General features: G+C 33.0%; 5 protein-coding genes across 6 annotated transcripts; 3 read left to right on the plus strand and 2 right to left on the minus strand.

Annotated features, from left to right (window-relative positions):
- Positions 1-672: 672 nt before the first annotated feature.
- On the minus strand, positions 673-3,950 carry LOC131667862 (uncharacterized). The gene is made up of 5 exons (XM_058941602.1): positions 3,750-3,950; positions 3,404-3,611; positions 2,512-2,683; positions 2,197-2,453; positions 673-2,002 (listed from the first exon to the last, which is right to left on the minus strand). Exons 1-5 carry the CDS (start codon positions 3,797-3,799, stop codon positions 1,664-1,666), a joined length of 1,026 nt encoding a protein of 341 aa, XP_058797585.1. The 5' UTR covers positions 3,800-3,950; the 3' UTR covers positions 673-1,663.
- A 676-nt stretch (positions 3,951-4,626) lies between these two features.
- Positions 4,627-7,493, plus strand: LOC131667835 (uncharacterized). The gene is made up of 3 exons (XM_058941549.1): positions 4,627-5,152; positions 5,905-6,243; positions 7,363-7,493. The coding sequence occupies exons 1-3, from the start codon at positions 5,089-5,091 to the stop codon at positions 7,398-7,400; spliced, it is 441 nt and encodes a 146-aa protein (XP_058797532.1). The 5' UTR covers positions 4,627-5,088; the 3' UTR covers positions 7,401-7,493.
- On the minus strand, positions 6,258-9,606 carry LOC131667834 (mitochondrial import inner membrane translocase subunit TIM44). Its single transcript, XM_058941548.1, has 6 exons — positions 9,547-9,606; positions 8,620-9,012; positions 8,351-8,555; positions 8,124-8,272; positions 7,685-8,048; positions 6,258-7,606 (listed from the first exon to the last, which is right to left on the minus strand). The coding sequence occupies exons 1-6, from the start codon at positions 9,547-9,549 to the stop codon at positions 7,359-7,361; spliced, it is 1,362 nt and encodes a 453-aa protein (XP_058797531.1). The 5' UTR covers positions 9,550-9,606; the 3' UTR covers positions 6,258-7,358.
- A 645-nt stretch (positions 9,607-10,251) lies between these two features.
- LOC131667825 (nuclear valosin-containing protein-like) lies at positions 10,252-14,962 on the plus strand. 2 transcript variants are annotated; one of them, XM_058941532.1, is made up of 12 exons: positions 10,252-10,580; positions 10,999-11,202; positions 11,277-11,537; positions 11,602-11,913; positions 11,990-12,209; positions 12,283-12,565; positions 12,632-12,831; positions 12,905-13,473; positions 13,533-13,700; positions 13,784-14,110; positions 14,182-14,403; positions 14,474-14,962. In XM_058941532.1, the coding sequence occupies exons 1-12, from the start codon at positions 10,377-10,379 to the stop codon at positions 14,588-14,590; spliced, it is 3,087 nt and encodes a 1,028-aa protein (XP_058797515.1). In that variant the 5' UTR covers positions 10,252-10,376; the 3' UTR covers positions 14,591-14,962. The 2 variants fall into 2 exon arrangements, with proteins under 2 accessions (XP_058797515.1, XP_058797516.1); XM_058941533.1 differs by having other exon boundaries at positions 11,289-11,537.
- A 2,522-nt stretch (positions 14,963-17,484) lies between these two features.
- LOC131667904 (carboxypeptidase B-like) lies at positions 17,485-22,843 on the plus strand. The gene is made up of 8 exons (XM_058941664.1): positions 17,485-17,617; positions 19,463-19,772; positions 20,765-21,073; positions 21,150-21,240; positions 21,311-21,456; positions 21,620-21,676; positions 22,052-22,136; positions 22,406-22,843. Exons 1-8 carry the CDS (start codon positions 17,538-17,540, stop codon positions 22,672-22,674), a joined length of 1,347 nt encoding a protein of 448 aa, XP_058797647.1. The 5' UTR covers positions 17,485-17,537; the 3' UTR covers positions 22,675-22,843.
- Positions 22,844-23,606: the final 763 nt, after the last annotated feature.

Consider the following 23,606-nt stretch of genomic DNA (forward strand, 5'->3'; position numbering starts at 1 on the left):
TTATCTATGAAAGGTATCCAGTAATCGCTAATTTGAAAAAAACATATTGATTGATTAAAAATGATAAAAATTTATATTAATTATACAATGGTAACATACGAAATGTATGTTCCAATAGTTAAAACATACCTGCGATAGAATCACACTACTGTACTTGCCGGCTATTAGGACTATAGTTTTTAAGTTAAATGGTCTAGACAGTCCGAAGTCAACATTGTGATTTCACTCACACTGGTTGTTAACCGCACAGCGATATAGCCAGCAGGTAGGTTGATTTATTGAAGCCGATTAGGATCACCTTAAGGGCATTTCCCCCGTAAAACGTCCTAGATCCAGGTAGGCTGACCGTTCCCGAGTGTCTGTCGAAACAATAGTACGGCTGTTCTCGACTGTAATGGGTGGGTGAGATATATATATTGGTTCGTTGCATTCGTGCTTAAAATTGTAATTGCGGTTAGTTAGATAACCAAAGTTTAACACAAAAGTAACGTGCTCGTGCGAGAGAAGACATTGTCAAACTTAAGTAGCTCTTATACTTCTCAATGCTTCGAGCTCGATCCTCATAAATACCGTATACGTACACCACCGTCATAGGTCAGATTGCCAAATTTCATAAGGTGCGCGTTGCATTGGTTCAATGAGCTAAACAATAGTAGAAATATAGCTGTAGCTTTCAGTTTATTTTACAATGGTGATAAAGTGATCGATGTATAATTAGTCGTCTCTAATTTCCATTCTTATTCTAGATCGTTGGTATTGTTCATTCGTATAGTGCTACTAAAATTATTGAATAAACTATTTTTATACCTCTATCTGTTGTATTACTATTTTTTGCTATTACTCTGTATATTCAGCAAGTAATGATAAAATTGATTTTTATTCTTTTATTTATGCCATTTTCTATGAATAAGTATGACTTTTAAATAAGTAATTACTATTTAATTAATTTGATCTTTTCAACGATCATTCATCAAGTAAAATACATTTATTTTATTAAATTTAATGTTTAAATGACAAAATTATTTGAATACTTTCATCAAATAATTAATAATGTATAAGTGTGACAATTATTTTTGGATTATTCTATTTATCCTTAGCATCATCATTTTTCAAGTTATTTTCTGTGGCCAACTAATTGTTTTAATTGTAAATTGTAAATTTTGTGTATATGTGTGTGTGTGCTTGCGTGCGTATAAATTATATAACTGTAACAAAATTCGTATCACATTTTTACTGTAATTATTAACTGTCGCGATGAGAATGAATATCTATCTGATTGTATTATTGACCCGTTTAACATTAAAAATTTTAGATTATTGGTCAAATTATTATATTTGAAAATTTTTTAAAATAAATAAAACATCCGTAAGGAGGAAAACAGATTCTATTGTTCAACAGATTACACAAATATTGATTAGTTTCATTGGGAAAATAAGAAACTTAAAATGTAAACGCACATTATTTTACGTAACATAGTTTTAGATGACAATTAATTTGAAATTCCAGTTGAAATTATCATTTGTTTTTCTTGTTTATATGCTATAATAAAATCGGATTATATATAGTGCACAGAACGTACTATAATACTGAAAAAATGACTGTTGACGTATGTGTAACTAATAACCATTCATGGAATTTCATTTTAATCCCATTCGTTAAGCAGTCAACAAGCGAGGCGATTGCAAGTCAAGTAGTACACAAGTGAGTCCATAAACATTTTGGAGTCGATAGTTTTAATGATCTTTGCATTGGATGTCTCTGGTTTATATTTATTTCGGTTCCAATCAATTAAAACTGAGCCTCTTGCTGCACCATCATAAACTGCCTGTACGTTAGCATCTACCGTATCTTTGATCATCCCCGGCCAGAGCATCGCTGCGACTGTCATTGCGTCTAGTGGCGCGTAGTTTTGTTCATCTCTTTGCAGGCTGATCCTCTCAATTGCATTTAAAAACTTGATGTATGGCGACTTGTGAGTCCCTAATATTTTATTTCGCCATTTCTATAACCGAAACGGTTTCGAGATCACGTTAGAAAAATCTTACGGGGAAAGTAATTGATTAGAAATTACTCAAATACTGAGTACGTCATTTGATTGGATGTCCGATTAAGATATTTCATGAAAATATTAATATTCATTCGAATATCTCATATCGCATAGTTGCAAATTCTGAATTATTTTCAAACATATTATACCTTCGAAATGTTTGCATTCAAGCCAGTGTCATACGGAAAGAGAGTAGTCTGATCACTTGTCGTCGAATTTAATAAAATGAAGTTACTTTCGGGATCAGCGCCAAAGTTAAATTCGACGTTAGGCTTGATCACTCCTATTCCCGAAATAGTTGAGCCCATCACGTAAAATTTTTTTATTCTTTTAATAAAATTACTGTCTAGCGAAGCCGCCAGTGCCACGTTAGTTGTTGGTCCAAGTACGATGACGCTAATGTTTCCTAATTTATTAAAACTTTGATATATATCATAAGAAAAAAATGAAAAACATTAGTATACCTTCGTGTTCTTTTGATAAATCTACCAATGCATTTGACGCATGTTTCGACGTATTTATTTTGCCAGCAATTTCTGTAAAAAGGTCAGCATCGCCAAATCCATCTTTTCCAAAAAAGCCGTCGCTCGAAAAATTTCCAATTAATGGTTTCTTTGCTCCCGGAAAGACTAGAATCTAAAGGAATAAATTACACAGAGTTTATTGACAATATCGAAGATCAACTAACTTTTCACTTTTTTCCACTTAAAAGTTCTTATCGTTTCAATATATGTATATCAAATGATATTTGTTGCGAAACGTTCTCTTTCATTCGAATATAAAGAAAATGAATTTTCACTATCAATTTATAAATAATATAGCATCTAAAGTCGTTACAGCAAATAATTTGCATGTGATAAAAAGTGTTATAAGTTATGTCATTTCAGTTGATTGCTCGACATTGAAATTGATATAATTTGTATATTATGTTATTAAAAAGACATAAACAAAGTTATTTAGCTTTCGAAATACTGGATTGCAGATTTATATCTAAATAACTATTTTGTTTTAACTTCAGTATTATGTAATAGTTAATTTTTCTTAACTGTTCAAAGAATGGTAATTATAATATTCACCTTCGTATAATTTTATTACAAAAAAACTTGTCATATTATAATCTATTATTTATTATATCAAATGCGATAAAGTGATCAAATTAAATTCCTAAATATATTGCGTTTTTGAATTTATTTGTAAAATCGCTTAATTTGTCAGCAATATAATAGTGGTACAATATAAATTATAATCAAAGTTTATTTGAGCTAAGGAAATGGTAAGCTTGAATGATAGACATTTATCTTCTCAACAAATTTGAAACTATCAATTTTTCTAATTTTATAACAACAAATAACTCACATCAGTGCGATTAGCAATAGTCAATGTTTTTAGTACGTTAATTTCAACGTTCTCTTCCTCGGTGTTGCCATAAGTACAGGTGATTCCAATAAGTTCATAATGTGGTAAATACATTTCTCGCAATGATTCTGCTCTTAATAGCAACAGAATTGCAATGGCATCGTCCGATCCAGCGTCCGTATCAATAATCACTTTTTCAGCATTTCCGCTGCACGTATTTTATTAAAATTTATAGGTACTTGTATTCGAATTCAGACTCAATTTATCAACAGGTTCATATATGTATTCCAATCAAATTATATGTGTTATACTTCACGTTATTTTCTAATACTAATGGATAGATTACCTGACAAACAGAACCAAATGCAGTGTGCACCAAATAAATAAATTCACCATTTCGAAACAATATATTTTCCACTTGTAGGTTTAAAGAAATTTTTCTGTGACAAATAATCTGGAAGAGAGTTATAATAGTTCAATACCGCAACCATCATGTAGAGAAAATTAAATGTTTGCTAATAAGCCAACGATGGGGGATCATATTCAAGACTTGCTCATATGAGCGACTATTTATTAAACGTGTGCGGTTGGAAAACGAATTATACTTATTTTACATATCTTATCGGTAGGCCGACAATCGTGCACATAATTATTTCGTACACTTTAACCATTGTGCACGAAAATATTTCTAATGACGTCGGTAGATAATGCAGTATTTAATTTGTATTACTTCTTTAGACATAATGTGAACGTAGAAATATTTAACAATTTCAACGATTGAATTCTTGTACAATTAAATGTAAGTGTAGATACTCTTTTTTTACTATTGTTTTATTAAACACAATGATACTTTGGGGTGACATGATTCCTTTCTTTCGACAAAAAATACTATTTCGTATATGTTTGCGAGTTGTTACTCTATGTGTAAACGAATTTGTTTTCAAACTTATTTACGTAAATTTACGTAAATAACTCCACAAAAAGGTTTGAATGTATCGAGTACAACTAATGTTGGCATTAGTTGGTCTTAATGTTTCATTTCATCTTTAGTCGATGATATAGCATCTATATAATGAATTGTGGTAATTATAAAAGAAGTAAAACTTCAGTCCGTAGAATTTTACACTAGTAATCAGTTGTTTAAGGATTATTATTTAAAATATTTTATAAGATATATGTAAAAATTTTGAAATAGTCAAGAGTATGTTTAGCGTACTATTGTACGGACCTACAGAAACTTATCGAAGACTCTTCATCGACGTGGATAAGTCCTATTTGGAATGTTTGAAGAGTAGATCGCATGGTACAAGCTTCACATATTGCCGTTCAAATTTATTTCACTCGCAAAATGGGTGAAAAGACTTTCCTGCAAAAAACTAATATCAACTGGTAACATTTACAATACCGTGATTGGTCAATTAGACCCGCAGGGGTTTATAACGAGCGACTAGCATTTTGTATCAGAGCCGTTAAATTGCTCAAAGAAATCTCCGGGCATGATTTAACCAATGGAGACAATGTTGCGACGATTATTTCGTTGTATATGGCATCATGCCAATCGCCGCATCGCTTTATATAAAAGCTTACATCCGTGTTGTCCTCAGTTATCTGCTGAAACTTTGAACTCCAAGCGTTGTCAGAAAGTATTCCCTCTTAAAGTTGTCTAACAACATTGAAAATTGATAATGGCGTTTTCGATTTGTTGTATATTAATCTACGTGTTATATTTTAATACTGCAGAAAGTACAGGTGAGCGTAATAATTGTTTGAATTTTGCGATATTTTTAAGCTAAAGGCTCTTTCACGTGGGTAGTGTAAAAATGAATATTCTAACAGTGGATGAAGAAATTTTACAATAAATGTGGTGCAATCAACGATTAGATGTTTTCGTTCATTTTTATTATGCATATCACTTCCCTTTTAATCGTCATGTTCTGTATTTAGACTATTATACATTACAATTTTGGTAATTTTTAAAACTATAAATTTCTAATCAATTTAATAATTTATTAAGAAGGAATTTGTGCTACATTACTTCAACATATGATGGATAATTGAATCAATGTCCAAGTGGAAATATAAAAAATTCCTTTAAATCGAGTGAGTGAGCCATCTAAGAGAGCAAACTTATTGTTGAAAGTAAGAGAAAATGTATAAAGACAGACACGAGTATATTGACCTCGGCCATGTATTACCGCAAAAAATTTCTTATGATGTATCAATTTCACACAATAATGCTTGATAATGAGAATACATGATATTCTCGAAACGTCACGTACAATTTAATAAATTTAATGCGTCTGCTCTCGAAAAAATCAGTTAAGCAATTTTTTTGAACACTACCTTTCCATGAATTTAATTATTGCAAATGAGCAGCGATAAAATGCATGAACAAAAGGGAAAATAAAAAATTTCATTCATAGCTATAGGTTTATAAATAGACATAATTCGCGATTCTTTTTTTAAATTAGAAGAAATAAGTGGAAAATTACTTTTTTAAGATTTTTACAAACAAGATCTCAACTACGTTCCTCAACTAAAAGACAACAAATTCCATCAGATAAAAATCAAAGGAATGGACAGAGTACCTCATAAAATACAAATCGGCAAAGATTCACTGGCAATCGACTTTGTCAACGCTTGTTCTTACAAAAACGGAGGTTGTCAGCACGCATGCCTAATCAAATCCTCAACGAAATATGATACGTCCAGCTGCGCGTGCTACGTGGGCTACAAGTTGAAGTCTAATTTGAAGGATTGTGAGCTTATTGCGTACGATAGCAACAAAAATACTAGTGAATCTTTCAACGCACCAAGTGGACATCGCATTCGAAGACAAAGTATGGGACTTTTTGTCGTTAGGTCGGCTTTACGCAAAAGTACCCGTAAAACATCAACGGGTAAACGTCGTCTCCGAGAACATATCGCCAGGAGACTTTCTACTGATAACGTGAATAAAATGTTTTGAAATAAAAATGCGAGTAAACGTTATCTTTAAAGATATATCACGTATCAGACATTATCTAATGAGAAAGATGGTTTCACTGCTATATTGATTATGACGCTACAGAAAAAGAAATATTACATGTTTGTTTCGAAAAAAGATAACTTTTTTTGTACGACTGAAAAAGAATTTTTACTTTATAAAAGGATTTTTGTTTATTTTGATAAAAAGTAATTACTTTTTCATAAACAAATCTTGCCAAATATTTTATTACGCCTACAATTACATGAAGCTCAATAATTATTTGGCAACATTGGCTGAAGCAAGGAACTTCGAGAAAATGATAAAATAGGCAAGCTGTACAAAAATTCTATAAATACACGGTCGAAATATTCAGGTGGCCTGAGAAATCGACCTTACAATTTATTTTTTATAAAAAAAAAGTATGTAATTACAAAGAAAACTCTGTATGCCTAATTATACATCCATCAGACGTAATGATTTACGTTCAAAGCGTTAGCCTTATGAAGATGTAAATATATATTATTATATACATATGTAACAATAATTCAAATGCCTTTTGCAAACGTATCACTTATTACATTTCCATTTACAGTTTCGCCTTAGTTCATTAGTCAACAACATTCAAACATAATAGCGTTTCAAGCTCTTTCTCGTCTTATAAGATCAAGCTTTACAGCAAACGATTCCTTTCATAAATGTGTGATGAAATTTTTAAGACTCCACAGTATCTAAAGCATTTTTTAATTATGATGTATTATAAATGAAATTTATATATACCGAAGTAGAAACTGTGAACAATCGAAAAAAAGATTGACACGCGAATAAGAAAAAAAAACATTTGTCAAATTGGTAAACCGCTGCGTACACGTCTTTACTATATTTTGTCTATCACGCAGAACATAAGATGAACGGAATAGCATTCCGTTTCTCAACTTGATAGAAGAAAGAATAAAAAAATTTCACAGAAATTTTGTTGTTCCTTTCTTTTTAGACAAATTGTTCGCTACTGTTGGCGCCAATCTCAAGTAACCGCCACGCTGCCTTTGGATTGAGTTCCATAGGATCTCTACACAAGACCCAAACATAATTCACTCGCATAACTTTTTCTGGGTCACCTTCGACTACGTTTCCTTTGGCATCTCGCATGCACATTATCTGCTGCGAGGTGAAACTAATGGCAAGTACTGGGCCTTGCTCCATTACCTTTCCCATCAGTAAGTCGACGTTGTCAATGTCTGTAAAAGTAATATTTATGTTTACGTTATAAAATTTGTAATAAAATTGTTTTAACATCAATGATTCTGATTCTTTACCTAAAATTTTACTATCTAAACGATAACCTAATTTCATTGCCTGCTGTAGAGGTTGAGCAATGACATTGTAAGGAGCTTCATGACACCAATCTTTTAAAATTTCGAGGTCACCTCGAATCATGGCTTCGAGTACGTTAGGAATAATATCGGTTTCACAATCTCTGATGAATTTGACTTTATCAAAACTTGGATCAATTTTACAAATTTCCGTTAATGTCTCGGATAATTCAGTTTTCTGAAAGAGACCACCAACAATATCCGACACTTTATCTGTCAATAATCTCGAGGCACGTACTACGGGATTTTCGGACTCTTCATATTTAATTTTCCAGTCAAGTACTTTATTTACATAAGGATTTTTATCCTATACACAGAAGTTATTATTTATTTATTTGAACAAAACGTTTTAATCAAATAAAAAGGAATTAATTAATAATACCTTGAAATTTTGCCATGATTGATAAAATTTAGAATCTCTGTGCAATTCAACACCTGTAGCTTCAAAATTAGGATCAACAGGCTTATCTTCACTAGTATCAATAATTTCTTTTCTTTTTCTCAATTTTTTCGGAGCACTATACACCCGACCTACAATGATAAATATAATTAAATAGTTATGTTACTTAAAAATACTTAATTTGATATATATATTTGTTGAATAAAAACCTTGAATTCCATGATGATCAAGTTCTTGTCGTACTGCCTCAGCAGTTTGAGATATTGTTTGAAAAGCTCCAGTTTTGCCTAATGCTTGTCCTTTTTCTGAAATAGTGTCTGCTGCCTCTTTAGCTGATTTAGAAATTGTTTCTCCTAATTGGCCAGCTTTCTTTCCTATTTCAGTTTTACTTGCTTCTTCTACAACTTCTTGAACCTGAAGCCAAATTGATTAATGTGAGTTAAAGTTAATTATTGATAGTTATAAAATATTTTCATACCTTTTCTCTTAAACCTTCTAATTTTTCTTTCAAAATTTCTGAACTTTTACTAGCTTCTGACTCAACTGTCTGAAATTTCTGTCTGGCAGATTTTAAGGCATCCGATTGTTCCAGTTTTTCAGCTTCTTCTCTGAATTTTTTCAAGGACTCTTTCATTTCTTTGTTTTTCTGCATTTCTTGCTTGATATTGTCTATGAATTTTGTTATAAAACCTGCACGACTTGAATAAAATCGACATGGTTGATTTTGACTGTATGTAATATGATTTGGAATTACATAGGGTGATGTACATCTTGCTATTGATGTGTTTTGATGATAAATTTTCAATTTTGTTGTGTAAGTCAATTGCACTATTCGCCACAAATTTACCCTGCATGTTGTGAAATTCTGAAACTTTAAATACCAATCATTAAATTAAGGAAATCTATCTATAAATAATTGTACTCGATACTATAAATATACAACAATAATAAACACTTTTTCAAAAAAGAAACCACAATAATTAAGAATCCCTTCCTCATGAACTGTCCTTTAATATTAAATACTGAAATCATTTGCAATTATGTCATAGCATGACGTTTATAATATGTAACTGTTTTGTAAATGACTGATCATTTTATAAGTGACAATATGTCAATTTCTTGCAAAATTTACGAAGTTACGCAAATACTACTAGAAAACTCCAAAAGTATAATTTTATCTGTGAAAATAATCATTAAAATGAATCGTAAATATAGCCCCATGCACAATAGTAAAATACATTCTCATGAATTTTAACCTCTAATATTTCAATGGAAAACCGGCTCCGTCAATGAATTGTATGATGAAACAAAATTAATCGAGCAAATAGGCAAAAGCTCTATTCGACAGCTCAACCACCAAATAACAGTTGACAAGTTCTTAATTATTAGTTGTTCTAATATTTACCATATTATCAGCAATAATTGACGACGATCCTAGGAATAACGAATAGAAAAGTGAAAAGAGAAGACGAAAATTCGAGGATCAAAGTTTAATCGCTGCACGTTGCATAGGCTAGAGGCGCCACCGGTAAGGCCCCGCAATATTGAAATTCTTTCGTGATCTTGCGTTTAGTGCCCTGTACCACGTGTTTTCATTAATTAGCAATTATGATGAATTTGTAACATTACGAATTAAAGTTTTAACGTTTGGTAAAGCAATTATGAATTCGAAAATTTTCAACGGTGAATCTCATAATTATTATAATGTATATAATGAAATTCTTTCAATTGTATACTATTAAGAAAAGATAAAGCAATAAAAAATCAGCAATCGTAATTTTCATAATTGTTCACGAAGAAAATTGATGCAGCGTAATATTACATAATTATTTGCTGTTAAATTAATTCTAATTACACAGAAAAATTCACGTTTCCACAACTATTCTTAAGTCTATATATATCATTTGTATTCTCGAAAAAAAAATAAATTCCAACAAGATAATGTAACCAACATGAAAGATTAACTGCTGAATAAATAAATAAACAATCAAGCTAAGCCGGCGAATAATAAAAAAAAAGCTAGTCGGAGCTCCGCATGCGCGCGCAACCACGGTTACAATTTGCGGAATTGTAATGTAATATATAGGAGGTTAGGTAGGAAAAGCGCCGCGTAGTTGTAAGAAAGGCAAGAGAGAGACGAAAGAAGCCGTGTACACAAAATTTTATCTCTAACGCCGATCAGTCGCCACCGCTTAGAAGAAAAAGAATTTAAAAAAATTAGTCGTTGGTGGCTCGATGATGCACAAGTTGGAGAAGCTTAATTCGTCTATCGACATAATACCGTTGCAAAGCTCGACGAGTATGGATAATAACGCAGCTGCAAGGCGAAAGACTGCAACAACAATGGATAAGCCACTTAGCATGCAACAACCTCAACGCGTCGAAGAACCCAACGCGCGCATTTTTCGTGATCCCATGATCCTTTCCAGAGTTAAGACGGTAAGGAGATGTCTTTTTTACAGTTAAATACGTGATTTCACTACTCTTAGTTAGGATCTTTGAGAAATACAAAAATTTTCATTTACTACGCGATTATCTAGCTTATCGTGGGTTTCAATTCGACACGAGTTTTGTTCATTGGAGTATATACATTGTTGCTGCTCATTGTCATAGTTTGTTGAAGATCGTTCACCAAGTGAATGTTAAACTTTTTGTAACATGGAAATATATAACTTAGCAGTGAATACACTTCCTGTAGTTGATTCTGGTTGCCTGAAATATGATATCAGTGCAGCATTTCTTTTCAGAGTCTTGATAAATTTTTTCAAAAGAATTGAATAGTCTCATGAATTCTAATATAATTATGATTAATAAGTATTTACACTGATTAACATGCAAATATTCTTTCAATGTATAGTATTTGTATGAGAATGAAGACAAAGTATATATAGATGTAACAGAAATGGCAGATTGTTTGCAAAGAAAGTACAGAGATTATAGAAATAAAAAGCGTGGTCCATTCCGAACTATGGTACGCAAGGCATATGATGAGATCACAGAAAATCTTACAAGACAAGCAGATACACGTTGGCAAGATGATGACGATGAAATAGACATAGATGTAATTTATATATTTTTTCTATTTTAAACATTTCTTATTGAGAAGCACTACATTAAATATTAAGTTAATTTCAGTCTGATCCCCAGATGGATACAATGCCTTCCCAATACTTGCCAACATTCAAGTGCTCAGAAAGTGGCAGGCAAAATGGAAATTTCAGTGATAAGGAACTGATTGATATTAGTAGTGATGATGATCAAGTCAATACTACCACAGCAGCATCAGTCCATCAAGGACATAAAGATCAAGTGGAAGTTGAATTGACTCAAGTTACCAAAAGACCACATTTGGAACCTAACATCCAACGCGTGGAAACTATCAGGACAATTATTCAAGTAATTTTTCATTTCATATTACACCATGAAGAAAATCTAGTTCATTGAAATTTTATAATTCTAGCCAGAAGTAATCGATTCTCAATACAAAACGAATCAAAGCAAATCAAGAAAAAGGCCTCGAGACAAAGATGATATCCCGGTGGATCTGCCAGTTAGTAAGAAGAAACCCAAAGACCTGCCAGTTATGAAACCTACTTTGAAATTTGCTGATATTGGTGGTAATAACAATATTTTGGAAACAGTGGCTAATTTGTTACTACACTTAAAGCATCCAGAGGTTTACACAAAACTTGGAATCTCACCACCTAGGGGATTCTTACTTCATGGTCCACCTGGATGTGGAAAAACTCTTCTTGCTCATGCTATAGCAGGAGTAAGTAAAATTGAAAGACTTTGTACTGTCTAATGAACTTACTATTGTATTTAAGTTTACTATTCTTATTCTAAAGGAATTGAGCTTACCTTTGCTAAAAATAGCAGCTCCAGAGTTAGTTGCAGGAGTTTCAGGAGAAAGTGAGCAAAGGATAAGAGAACTTTTTGAACAAGCAGTCGCTATTGCACCTTGTATTTTATTCCTTGACGAAATCGATGCTATAGCACCACACAGAGCTACTGCTCAAAGAGAAATGGAAAGAAGAATTGTCGCACAACTTCTTTCTTGTTTGGATGGTTCGTACTAAAGCGTTTATTTTGTCCCTAATTAATCTGTTACGATTTTTTAAGTTCTAATTTTCACTTGCAGAACTGAGTTCAAAGGAAAATGGTAACAAAGTTCTGGTACTAGGGGCAACAAATAGACCAGACTCTTTAGATCCAGCTTTACGAAGAGCTGGTCGTTTCGATCGCGAAGTTTCCCTGGGTATCCCCGACAAAGAAGCGAGAGCGGCGATTCTCAAAGTTCACACAGCCAAAGTTATGTTATCACCGACAGTATGCTTAGATAAGATTGCTTCGTTAACTCCTGGCTTCGTTGGTGCTGACTTGGTGGCTCTTATCAGAGAAGCTGCGGTTGCAGCTGTGAATAGGTATGAAATTAATTTTGAATTTACATACCCTAACAAGTCCCATAACACTCATATTTTCATTTGCAGAACATTCAACGAGTTGAAAAGTAAGAATGAACCCGAAATTATCGAAGATGTCGCGATTGAGTTATTGCCTGCATCACCTCGTGTATCCAAAGTTGAAGAAGTTGTGGAGAAGCCCGTTGAGTTAGAAGTTGCAGATGTCGTTATAGAAGAGGAGTCTGTTAAGACTGACGTTGCAGAGATTGTAGAGGATAAATCCAGTGGTATGAGTTCCTTGCATCAGTTACAATATCTTTTAAAATCATGAGATCTAAATACATAATTTAATAATTACAGATGAAAAAACTATTACCAGTGAAGAAGAGAAAAAAGTTGAAGAAGAGAAACTCGAAGAAGAAAAGAAAACTGAAGAACAACCGGCTGAAGAAGCATCAGCTCAACCTATGGAAGAGTTAGTCGACGCTCCATTAGAAACTTTAAATTCAGAGACTGAAGAAATTCCACAACTGGAATTAGTAGCTATTGATCCTGTAACAGAAACCGCAGATGTGCCAATAGTTGATTTTGAGATTCCAGTCTCAACTACTCCCGCTGAATCTACAGCAATCCCAGAAGTCGACACAACAATGAGTATGCAAGTCGAAGAAGTAAAAAAAGTCGACGAAGAACCTAAAATCAAATCAGTTTTAAAATTAGAAGATCTTCTTGCATGGCTACACAATGAACCTCCATTCAGTCCTGAACAATTGGCAATGCTTTGCGTTGAAGAACGAGATTTTGATGTTGCACTTACTAATGTTCAACCATCCGCCAAGAGAGAAGGTTTTGCTACTGTTCCCGATGTCACATGGGACGACGTAGGTTCACTTCAAGACATTCGCCAAGAATTGCAAATGACTATTTTGGTAAGTATATTATTGAATAATAATTGATAATAGTTTAATAAATATTTGGTTGTTCGCAGGCACCTATCAGACATTCAGAGCATTTCGCTAGTCTTGGTTTGACTACGCCTACTGGTGTTTTACTTTGTGGTCCACCTGGTTGTGGAAAAACGCTTTTGGCTAAAGCCATTGCTAATGAGGCTGGAATAAACTTTATTTCTGTTAAAGGACCCGAGTTGTTAAATATGGTAAGAAAACAATTTTATTTACACTTATATCAATGATTATTAAATGAAAATTCATTTTATTAATATTTCTTACTAATTTCCAGTACGTTGGCGAGAGCGAAAAAGCAGTGCGCCAGTGTTTTATACGCGCAAGAAACTCAGCACCGTGTGTAATATTCTTTGATGAGCTTGATGCTTTGTGCCCAAAACGTTCCGAAGGCGACAGCACAGCAACATCGCGCGTCGTCAATCAAATGCTTACTGAGATGGATGGTGTTGAGGGTAGAAAAGGCGTATTTCTCATGGCAGCAAGTAATAGACCTGATATTATTGATCCAGCTGTACTCAGACCTGGCAGACTTGATAAGATTTTGTATGTTGGCTTACCGACTGCTACCGATCGTGCTGATATTTTATCAGCTCTTACCAAGGTAAGCTAAGGCTACGGAATTTTAAGCTTAGTCTGTTAATTTTACAATTTCAAAATTAATTTTGCCTGTAGAATGGAAGAAAACCAAGATTAGGCAGCGACGTAAGTCTCGAGGCGATTGCCAGCAGTGAGAGATGCGAAGGCTATACTGGCGCTGATTTAGCTGCACTTGTCAGAGAAGCTGGAGTTGAAGCTTTACGAGAAATAATGAATGGCATGCACGGTTCAGCTGAAATCTGTGCACGACATTTGCGAGCTGCTTTTGATAAAATACGACCTTCAGTGCAAGACAAAGTACATAGTCAATTTTTATTTATTTTTTTTAAGAAGATTTGATGATTACTAACGAATATAATTTTTGCAGGATATCAAACATTATGAAAAACTAAAAAAATTGTATTCAGTGAAGAAGTATCAAAATACAGATTTGCCGATGTCAGTGGAGCCGCTGGAACCGACGTTGGAGGCAATGGAAACTTGAGTTTCATAGGGTTCATTTGATTTTCCAAGTTTATAAGATGTATAGCCAAGAAAAGGACACGAATTTATTATATTTTTCATTCTACTTTAATACTTTAAACTAGTTTAAAATCTTAGCGAATTATCGTGAATATTTTTTTTTATCGATGCCAATTTTTCATGTTTATTTGTAGAGAAATTTGTTCGTAATATTTTTTGTCATTAAGATATAGTCTCAATATGATTTGTATAAGTTTTTGATTTTCTTTTTCTTTTCATCTTGAAGTCACTAAGAAATATTATTTATGATGAATACACTTTCACATTTACAAACGTACACCTAGATTTAACAAAAAACACAGACTTTAAAAATGAATAAAGTATACTTGTAATAAATTTTGATTTTTTCATTTATGCGATACATTTGTTCATAGCGAAAAATTCTTCGAATGTATCTTTTACGAATACATAGTGTAATTATGTCGATCAGCACAATGAATGGTATACTGTTGAGATCCAGATGCCTCGTGTGTCGAAATTTTAACTATACTAAATTAAATAATTTTTACCTATATAAGTATAAAGAAAGTGAATCTTACCTAAAAGTTTATCGGAAGAAACGTACGAGTATTCTGTATATATTTTGAGAAATCTCATAACATATTTTTCAAAGGACTTTGCGCGGACTGCTTCGGACTGTAAAGAAATGCCTTTACAGCTCAACACAGTATTGCCCAATCTATATTTTTGCTAAAGTCTGTTTTCATGCTTGAACTTACAATCATCAGGAATTAAACGAGATATAACAACGAAACTCAAAAGTTCAACATAGTCGTCTTCGCGTACAACTAAGTTCTTCAATACGTATATCGCTGAAATGGGTGTTGCCCATTACGTGAATACCAGCATTGAGGATGAATATCAAGATAATTGTGAATATATATTTGATAAAATTAATTTGAATACGACTGTCTAAGTATACATACCGGTTTGTCTGAATACTTTTTCACATCTACGCCTTTTATAACTATAGCTAGTTGTTATAAGTTTGAAGTAGTTTTTATGATCAACTAAACTCTATGAAATTGATTATATCTTCACAATGAGGGAAATTAAATTCCCTTTTTTTGGATGAAAATTCCCACTTCTGCTTGTGACTTTTGCTCTTCTTACATTGATTACCCGATGCTTTCTTGAAGAACCCGAGTAAATCTTGTGGTTGGTAGGAACCAAAAACCTTGATGTCATCGTACGTCTTTATGAATTCGTATTGTACTGAGGTCTCAAGTGTTAAAATATAAATTTTGTAACTGTAAATATCACATGTTAATTGATAATCAGAATTTGCATTTTCAATACATTCACTATTGTTTCGATTGATTTCTTTTTTTTTTTTTATTTTCCAAAAAATCGTTATTTTTTCGTAAAACTGGTATTTGCTTTGAAGACATATAAAAAAAATTATTTCTTATTCATTACCATTCAACGGAAGCAAGAAGATAGACCGACTTTCGACAGATCAATGGAAATAAAACTTTTGAAAACTTTTTTATCATATCACATCCGATTTCGAAACTTTTAAGTCGAACAAAGGATGAAAAATCTTCAGAAATCGGTAGTTTTATTTATAATAGCGAATCCACAAATATTTTCTTAAAAGTTTCATCAATTTTCCACAGTTTTATAAACTGTTTTGTGAATATTAATGAATCGGTACTTACACGATTATATTAAGACAATAAAAAATAAAAGTGAATCTATATTGAAACTGTAAATATCTTTTGTGAAAATCAGTGATGCCAGTGACGTCCGCAAAACTTCCGTGTTACGTTATATATACATGCGTGTTTAAAAAAGAGAGTATAATGAAATATTCCGGATGCTCGAATGCACTTGGCATATTTTCACCTGGTGGAAAATCCGCAATAGTCAACAATCAGTTGTGGTCAAATTTTTTCTTTTTAACGTGTATCATAAATCTACAGTCAATAAATAAATACATCCATCATCTTTATTTGTTACAAAAAAAAAAGTATTTTTTTCTAACAATATACGTATTTTTGCTCGTATGACAAGTCAACAGTATATACGGGACATTTCACGACAGTTAAATTTTATAAGTGTCTCGTTAAGTTCGCATATACGATGATCAAACGATGGACATTTCAAATATAATAGAGCCAACATTGTTTCCACAGATTGCGAACGAAGTTATGAGTCTTCATTAGCTATTATATTATAAAAACTTCCATTTTTTCAATAAAAAAAGAGTGAATAGACGATAACAACATAATACCAGATGTATAGTAGGAAAAGCAAGAAATCAAATGAATCAGTTCGACTTATCACATACCACTGCATCCTATTTTGAAATCGCTAACGACCAATTTTCCACGCTTATTCCGTCATATTTGCAGCCTTATCGTATAGTGAATTTGCCGAGCAAGAGATAAAAATGTAATGAGATTTTAAAACCAAGATCGAATTCACGGCATGGACTTGCAATAAAAAAAAATAATTAACAGTCGAGTAGCTTTATCCATCATCGGCCGATCAACGAGTACGTGTAGCACGTAAAAGGCCGACCTTCGCGTCATAGGAGAGCCGAAAAATAAGAGAACAAGCGCGGCAAAGTTCCTTTCACCTGGCGCGTACGTATGCTTGATCGAGGATGCGCTCGAGCAAACCAGTAAGTTTAATAATCCCGACTACGTAGTCGCGCTCTCTTACGGCGGTAACGGGCGCGCGTATACGTATGTGTATATATATATATATATATATATATATATATATATATATATATATATATATATATATATATATAGTGATAAGCCAAACGTCCGCGCTACGCCGTCGACGCTCTCGCATACGTATATATAAAAATCGTGGATGTAGCCGATCCCGCAGTTTCGCAACTCGCCGCGTGCAGATTTTAATACTCGCGCGCGCGCGCGTCCGCGCCCCTGGCCATGAGGTGTTGCGCGCTTTCGTTGCTGCTGCTCTTTCTCGCCGGCGACGTCGTGGACGCCAGCACGCAAGATGCTTTCGGGTAATTGTCGTTGTTGTTGTCGTTCTTTTCTCTATTACCTGTACTCTTTCCGTTTTTTGCGTGTGCCCGTGGATTGTATACAGTGTCGTCATCGCCACGGGGTTTTCCCCTCCGCGAAACGTGTTCATAGCCTGTTGGTTTTATAACGCTTGCAATTCCGTGATGAAATGTGCGAAAAAAAAATTAGCGATCTTTTCCAAAAGAGTTTTGTTTGTCGCTGAAATTTAGATAACAAAACGCGATGCAGGATGGCAATGATGACCGTACCATCGTATGCTTGCCCAGGTGCAAATGTTGACAAATAGCATCTTAATTTTTCCTTGTAAACAGTTATTCCAGTGCACATCAAAGCCGCTTCTTGATTCATGAATAATATTTAAAGATTACACGTATTTGTAGATGACGTGCGCGAGTACAAATAAAACAGCAGTGTTCGAAAGTCTACCGTGCACAGCACGGTGAAATCATTTTGACGTTTGATATAACCGCAAATTGCTTATATTATCTGTAAGTTGGCTTTTACTTTTTTCCATACAAACGGACGTCATGAGATTTAATAACGTGACTTATCAAGATGTGCAATATTTCTGTGTTTGCGTTTAAAACAAAAATCGCGCAATATGGTTGTTAATCGAGCCTCAATTCAGAAATTCATCAATTATTCAAGTACATCGCTCTAAAAGAGAAACTGGTGAATGTGGCATCATTTGCAACTTTCTATAGAATTGTAAAAATCTCTGAATGTCATGAGGTGAAGACAATTAAAATAAACGATCGAATAGTGATCTTGCTGATCGATGTAGCATCTAACCCGAGTACGTGTCTGATAATTAATGCAATCATTTTTTAATTATGTTCCGATGCCATTACTTAACTCACTACGGGACGCTTGAAATACCAGTGATAACGTATTTTAAATAACTTTCTTACTTTTTTTTACTGTAGCTCAAATCCATCGTTTATTATTAAATTATTAAATTAATACTCGGAATATCAGTATTTTTGTCCGCTGGTAATTGTGTCACTTTGTGTTGATCTCTATTCGTTGAATAAAATAAGTCATATTTCGATTAGTTGATTAAACGGCGAAAAATTATCGAAGGTCAATCTACCTTCCTTACTTTACATTTGGAAAATGTCGAAAAACGAGTGGCTTTCCGTTTCCTTTGGTCGACGTGCGTGTGGCCGATGCTTGCGTAACTTACAAATGATGGATATCAGATGAGCAATTTTTCATTCATTACCATACAGAGAATATATACTTCGACAAGGCATTCTAAAAATAGGTCAGATAATACGTGTCACGATAAAATTTTATTTTGGAATTAATTTATTTTTTGCGCGTATACGATTATTTCATTAACGACTTATTAATTACAATTATTAATACAATTATTAATTGATACAATTATTTTCTTCTTGTTTGAAATGAATCCTCCAAAACATTCAAGTGTTAGGCTTTGAAAAAATAAAAATATTTCCATACGTTTAAACTAATAATAGATAATAGATAATAGATTATTATAATTTTCGATTTATCAGTATTATTATTATAATTAAATGTTAAATCTTATTTTACAATTTTTTTCAAATATAATTTAAATTGAAATATAATTTTAATCATTTCTATTGCTATCGCAAGCTTCATATTTATTATCGTTGTGAAATAGAGTCACTCAGCTAGTCGTAATTTATTGTCATGTTTTCTAGTTCAGCAAAATATGTCAAGTAAAAAATGATCATTACATTCAATTATGAGTTTAGGTATTCTTAAAGGAAAAAAAAAATTTATTTCAACCAAAAAATTGCAATCTCGCTAACAATAATTATCTGCAACGCAAAAAGGGTACACAGACTATTGGTCTACTGTGACTCCAAACCCAAACTGGCATTGGTGTTAGCTCATGAAAATGACGAGGACTTTGATTTTCTGAGAATTCCGCGATCCTTCGACGAACCTGTGGACGTTTTAGTCACAGCAGATGGAGTGAACAGATTCAAGGATGAGTTGCGTTCGAACAATATCGGATTCGAAGTTCTCACCGAAGATGTTAGTCAAGTTCCGCAGGAAGAAACGAGGCATGACCGACGGAAACGCTACGCTAGTGATGACTATAATATCATCGATTTCAAATCGTATCCTCGTTATCAAGAGGTAAGATGAGGTATGATTACAGATTATTCTGTTTTTTAAAGATAAATACCATTAATCGATTTCTTACAAGATTACTCGCATTTTTGAGCCATCGATATGACTGCAGCTCAAGGAAATCTTATTTATGCATAAAAACATATGAACAGCTGTAACCATTCTTTTAAATATTCATCACATTTACGAATCAGTTGAATATCCGTCTATTTTGTAATAAAACTAACTTTCGCAATGAGTAATGTGGAGGTTTTGGAATATTACCATACTTTACAACAATATCTGATTTTCAAAATAATTGTAGTTCCTTATTTTTAAGAATTATATTATAGTTAGTAATACAAACATTCATAAATTTACACTTAATGTAGAATAGTTATTAAATTGAGAACACTGATGATTAAGGAGGCAACATGATTTAAAAAAATTATTTTGCGTGACGATGAAAAAAAAAATTAATTAAAAAATATATAGTGGGAACCGTTATATAAAGTAACGCGGCAATAAAACTTTATTAAATAACAAAAAATGTATTCTAATACAGCGTAACTTTTCAATTTGCATTGAGCGAAGACGTATATCGAATGTATTGACATAAAGCAAATAATGGAAGTAAACATCATGAATAATCATTTGAGAATGTAATACTTTTTAAAAATAGAATAAAAAAATGATCTAGCGATATAATTAGATTCACGTGTCTTGACTGAGAAAGAAACTAATTTCAGAATTATGGGTATACTTATGTTACGATATTTGTAATAGATATGGGTACGATTTTAGAACTTCATATGTTGTGTGATGTTTGACGGATTTTCATGAATCTTTTAGCAAGTAAAAATTCCAGCTCGTGACAAATCAGACTTAAATGATCTTCATTGCCACTGATAATAATTTCATTAGGAACAGTTTCCAAATATCATCTGTTTAAATAGTCGTCATGCCAAGTGTGATAAATCAAAGCAAAGATATTAAAAAAATTAATAACCAATTTTCAGATACAGGCATACTTAGAAATCATCGACCAGAAATATCGATTTGTCAAATACAAAGTTCTGGGTTTCACGTTCGAGAACAGGCAGATAATGGGCATCAAGTTTTCCAGTGGTGGCGAAGAACGAAAGCCAGCAGTTTTCATCGACGCTGGTATACACGCACGTGAATGGATTGCACCTACCACCGCGTTGTATGCCATCAAACAGTTAGCCGAGAATGCTAGCAATTATCACCTGTTTCAGAACGTTGATATCTACATTATACCTCTTGCTAATCCTGATGGTTACGAATACACGCACTACAACCAGACGGTAAGACCTTAATTAATAAAAAAAAGCCGAAAGAAGAAAAGTCAGCGAGCAGAAAAGTTAACGGTTATTTTTCCAGACCAAGTACTGGAGGAAAACGCGAACGGTGTATAATTTTACCGAATGCTTGGGAGCTGATGCTAATCGTAACTTTGAGTTGGAATGGATGAGTGAGTAGAAAATACTTCATTGGTTGTCCAAAAAAATCACGAACAATAATTATACTTTCATCCGGAATAGCCGTTGGAGCTTCGGATCGACCTTGCAGTGGTACTTACGCAGGTAGCCGACCATTTTCCGAGGCTGAGGCTCGCGCCATAAGAGATTTCATTCTGGCTCGGCGAGATCGGATAGTCGTGTATTTGACACTGCACTCGTTTGGTCAGGTAACTATCTACAAATTGATTTGCATTCTTATCCTGCTTTAGCTCATATAATTTATTTCTGAAAATAACAGAAGCAATCATTTGAAATTCTAGTTAGACATAACAATTTTTCATATGCTACTTGTGTATATCATACTATAGCGGATATATTTTGTTTTTTTAGTATTTCCTTCACCCTTGGGGATTTACAACAGCGTTACCTGCAAACGAGCCAACCTTGGTAAATATTTTATAGTGAATAATAATGAACCATAATAGATGTTATTTAAATTAAGTGATAAGAGTTATCTCAACGAAGTACTCATTACTCATCCAAATTTCCACCAAAAAATTTCTCCTTTTGAGTAGCTGATTAATCAAAAAAATTTAGCCTATTATGATTATAATTTGAGTAAAAGAAATACTTTATTTTACTCAAATTATACTTTACTTTGCTTAAAATAAATGAGAGTATACTGGAATTAAGTAATAGTACTGAAAAAAAATAAGAAGGAGAACAAGTAATGTCGCAAAAAAGTAACCACTCATTATTCTACATAATGGCAGCATGAATTCAAATGTAGCAGTATAATTAACTTAAAATTATCTTTTGTAGCGATGCACTGCAAATGCGGCATTAAATGAGCTAAGAAAAGTACGAGGAACAGAGTACAAAGTAGGCAGCTCCACCAATGTTTTATGTAAGTATAATAGTCAATTATACAAAAGATTAAAAGGATATGTTGTGATGTACGATGACGAATAGGTCCTACATATAAATACTGGAAGTAATTTATCAGTCAACAACCTATTTATTAGCCATTTTATTTAACAGGACGTCTTCCAATAAAATGCGTGTTCTCGTGAATCGAGTGTTTGATAATCGTTATATCTGAAAATCTGCACTTTCGCAGTGACTTCATTACTGATTACGAATATGTCATTACTTAGCAGATCTACGTAATTACAGATGCAGCATCGGGTGGCAGCGACGACTGGGCGATGGGAATCGCTGGAATCCCAATAGTGTTCACAATCGAATTACCTCCACTACCAGGCAACATTGAAAATTTCTTTCCACCCGTCAAAGAAATCGAACCCGTTGGTCGTGAGACCTTCGAGGCTATCAAAGTTTTCATTCGGTACGCCAATGGCGAAGTTTGCACTGCGTCTCAGCCATTACAAATAGCACCTAGTCAAGTAGACGATAGCGACAGACCATTCACGGTTACACCATGACCTTTCTCTTTCTTTCCACGTGGTGTCGCTGACTGTTCTTTGTTACTTCTCACTTTTTTTCTCTCTTTGTGCGCCAACTCAAACGTGTCATTTTTCTTCTACCGTGTGCTTGTGTGCAATCGAATGATTTGTAATAAAGTTATACAAAACTACATTTGCGTTTTTTATTACCGAGCAATCACGTTATATTGATTATATTATAAAGTTATGCGTATTAATAACTGAAAATGGATAATCGATAATATATAAGTCTGAGTATATGACATTACTTTATTGATGAATAAATTGAATATTCTGTAATTTCAAGATATTGTCTGCTAAAGAGAATATTCTGTTAACCATTGTGATTTTTATTTTCCATTTATCGGATATCCAATGCGTAGTTGATTTACGTTTGTTTCATCAGGAATCAATCATGTAATCAAATATTGACGTAACCTTTCTGTTTTCTGAAAATGATTTTAAGATAATTAAGATCTATTGTAAACAAACGAAAATTAGTTCACTGAAAATTAGTTGTGATATATGTTACGATATGTGATATTAATCTAATTAGTACCTCATTACGTACATATATGTTTTCTATTGTAAAACTGACGTCAAACGTTTATTTCAACATCCATCGGGTTGTTGTATATAATCTAGTTTAGCGGATTATTATTTTGAAACTTTAATGGATGTAGAAAAAAAGAGTGAATAAATAACTTTTCTTTTAAGGCGTAAATGAAATTAAAAAAAATAATTTAAAAATTTCTCGACGTGCTAATATTAATAATGATAGTGAAATTGATTTTACTAATTTTAACATGTGCGCCTGATTGAAAATGAAGCGTGATATATTCTAAACATTATATTACGGAATTATGTCGTTGATAAATAATCTAGTTTTTGAGTAAAATAATACAACAATTTGTAGGATTGTTCTACAAAAG

The sequence above is a fragment of the Phymastichus coffea genome, unplaced genomic scaffold (genome assembly GCF_024137745.1).
Source record: "Phymastichus coffea isolate CEN01 unplaced genomic scaffold, Cenicafe_Pcof_1.1 PCOF00071, whole genome shotgun sequence".
NCBI classification, from domain to species: domain Eukaryota; kingdom Metazoa; phylum Arthropoda; class Insecta; order Hymenoptera; family Eulophidae; genus Phymastichus; species Phymastichus coffea.

Coding starts and splice junctions, on each gene's coding strand:
- LOC131667862 (XM_058941602.1), bottom strand. CDS start 3,799: ATGGTGAATTTATTTATTTGGTGCACACTGCATTTGGTTCTGTTTGTC. Junction 2,454..2,511: donor TTTATCAAAAGAACACGAAG/GTATACTAATGT, acceptor TTAATAAATTAG/GAAACATTAGCGTCATCGTA. Junction 2,003..2,196: donor TGAATGCAAACATTTCGAAG/GTATAATATGTT, acceptor TTTCGGTTATAG/AAATGGCGAAATAAAATATT.
- LOC131667835 (XM_058941549.1), top strand. CDS start 5,089: ATGGCGTTTTCGATTTGTTGTATATTAATCTACGTGTTATATTTTAAT. Junction 5,153..5,904: donor TAATACTGCAGAAAGTACAG/GTGAGCGTAATA, acceptor TACTTTTTTAAG/ATTTTTACAAACAAGATCTC. Junction 6,244..7,362: donor ACATCGCATTCGAAGACAAA/GTATGGGACTTT, acceptor CTTTCTTTTTAG/ACAAATTGTTCGCTACTGTT.
- LOC131667834 (XM_058941548.1), bottom strand. Junction 8,049..8,123: donor AATCATGGCAAAATTTCAAG/GTATTATTAATT, acceptor TTCTGTGTATAG/GATAAAAATCCTTATGTAAA. Junction 7,607..7,684: donor TTTAGATAGTAAAATTTTAG/GTAAAGAATCAG, acceptor TTACTTTTACAG/ACATTGACAACGTCGACTTA.
- LOC131667825 (XM_058941532.1), top strand. CDS start 10,377: ATGATGCACAAGTTGGAGAAGCTTAATTCGTCTATCGACATAATACCG. Junction 11,203..11,276: donor ACGATGAAATAGACATAGAT/GTAATTTATATA, acceptor AGTTAATTTCAG/TCTGATCCCCAGATGGATAC. Junction 11,914..11,989: donor TTGCTCATGCTATAGCAGGA/GTAAGTAAAATT, acceptor CTTATTCTAAAG/GAATTGAGCTTACCTTTGCT.
- LOC131667904 (XM_058941664.1), top strand. CDS start 17,538: ATGAGGTGTTGCGCGCTTTCGTTGCTGCTGCTCTTTCTCGCCGGCGAC. Junction 21,677..22,051: donor CTGCAAACGAGCCAACCTTG/GTAAATATTTTA, acceptor TATCTTTTGTAG/CGATGCACTGCAAATGCGGC. Junction 22,137..22,405: donor CAGCTCCACCAATGTTTTAT/GTAAGTATAATA, acceptor ACGTAATTACAG/ATGCAGCATCGGGTGGCAGC.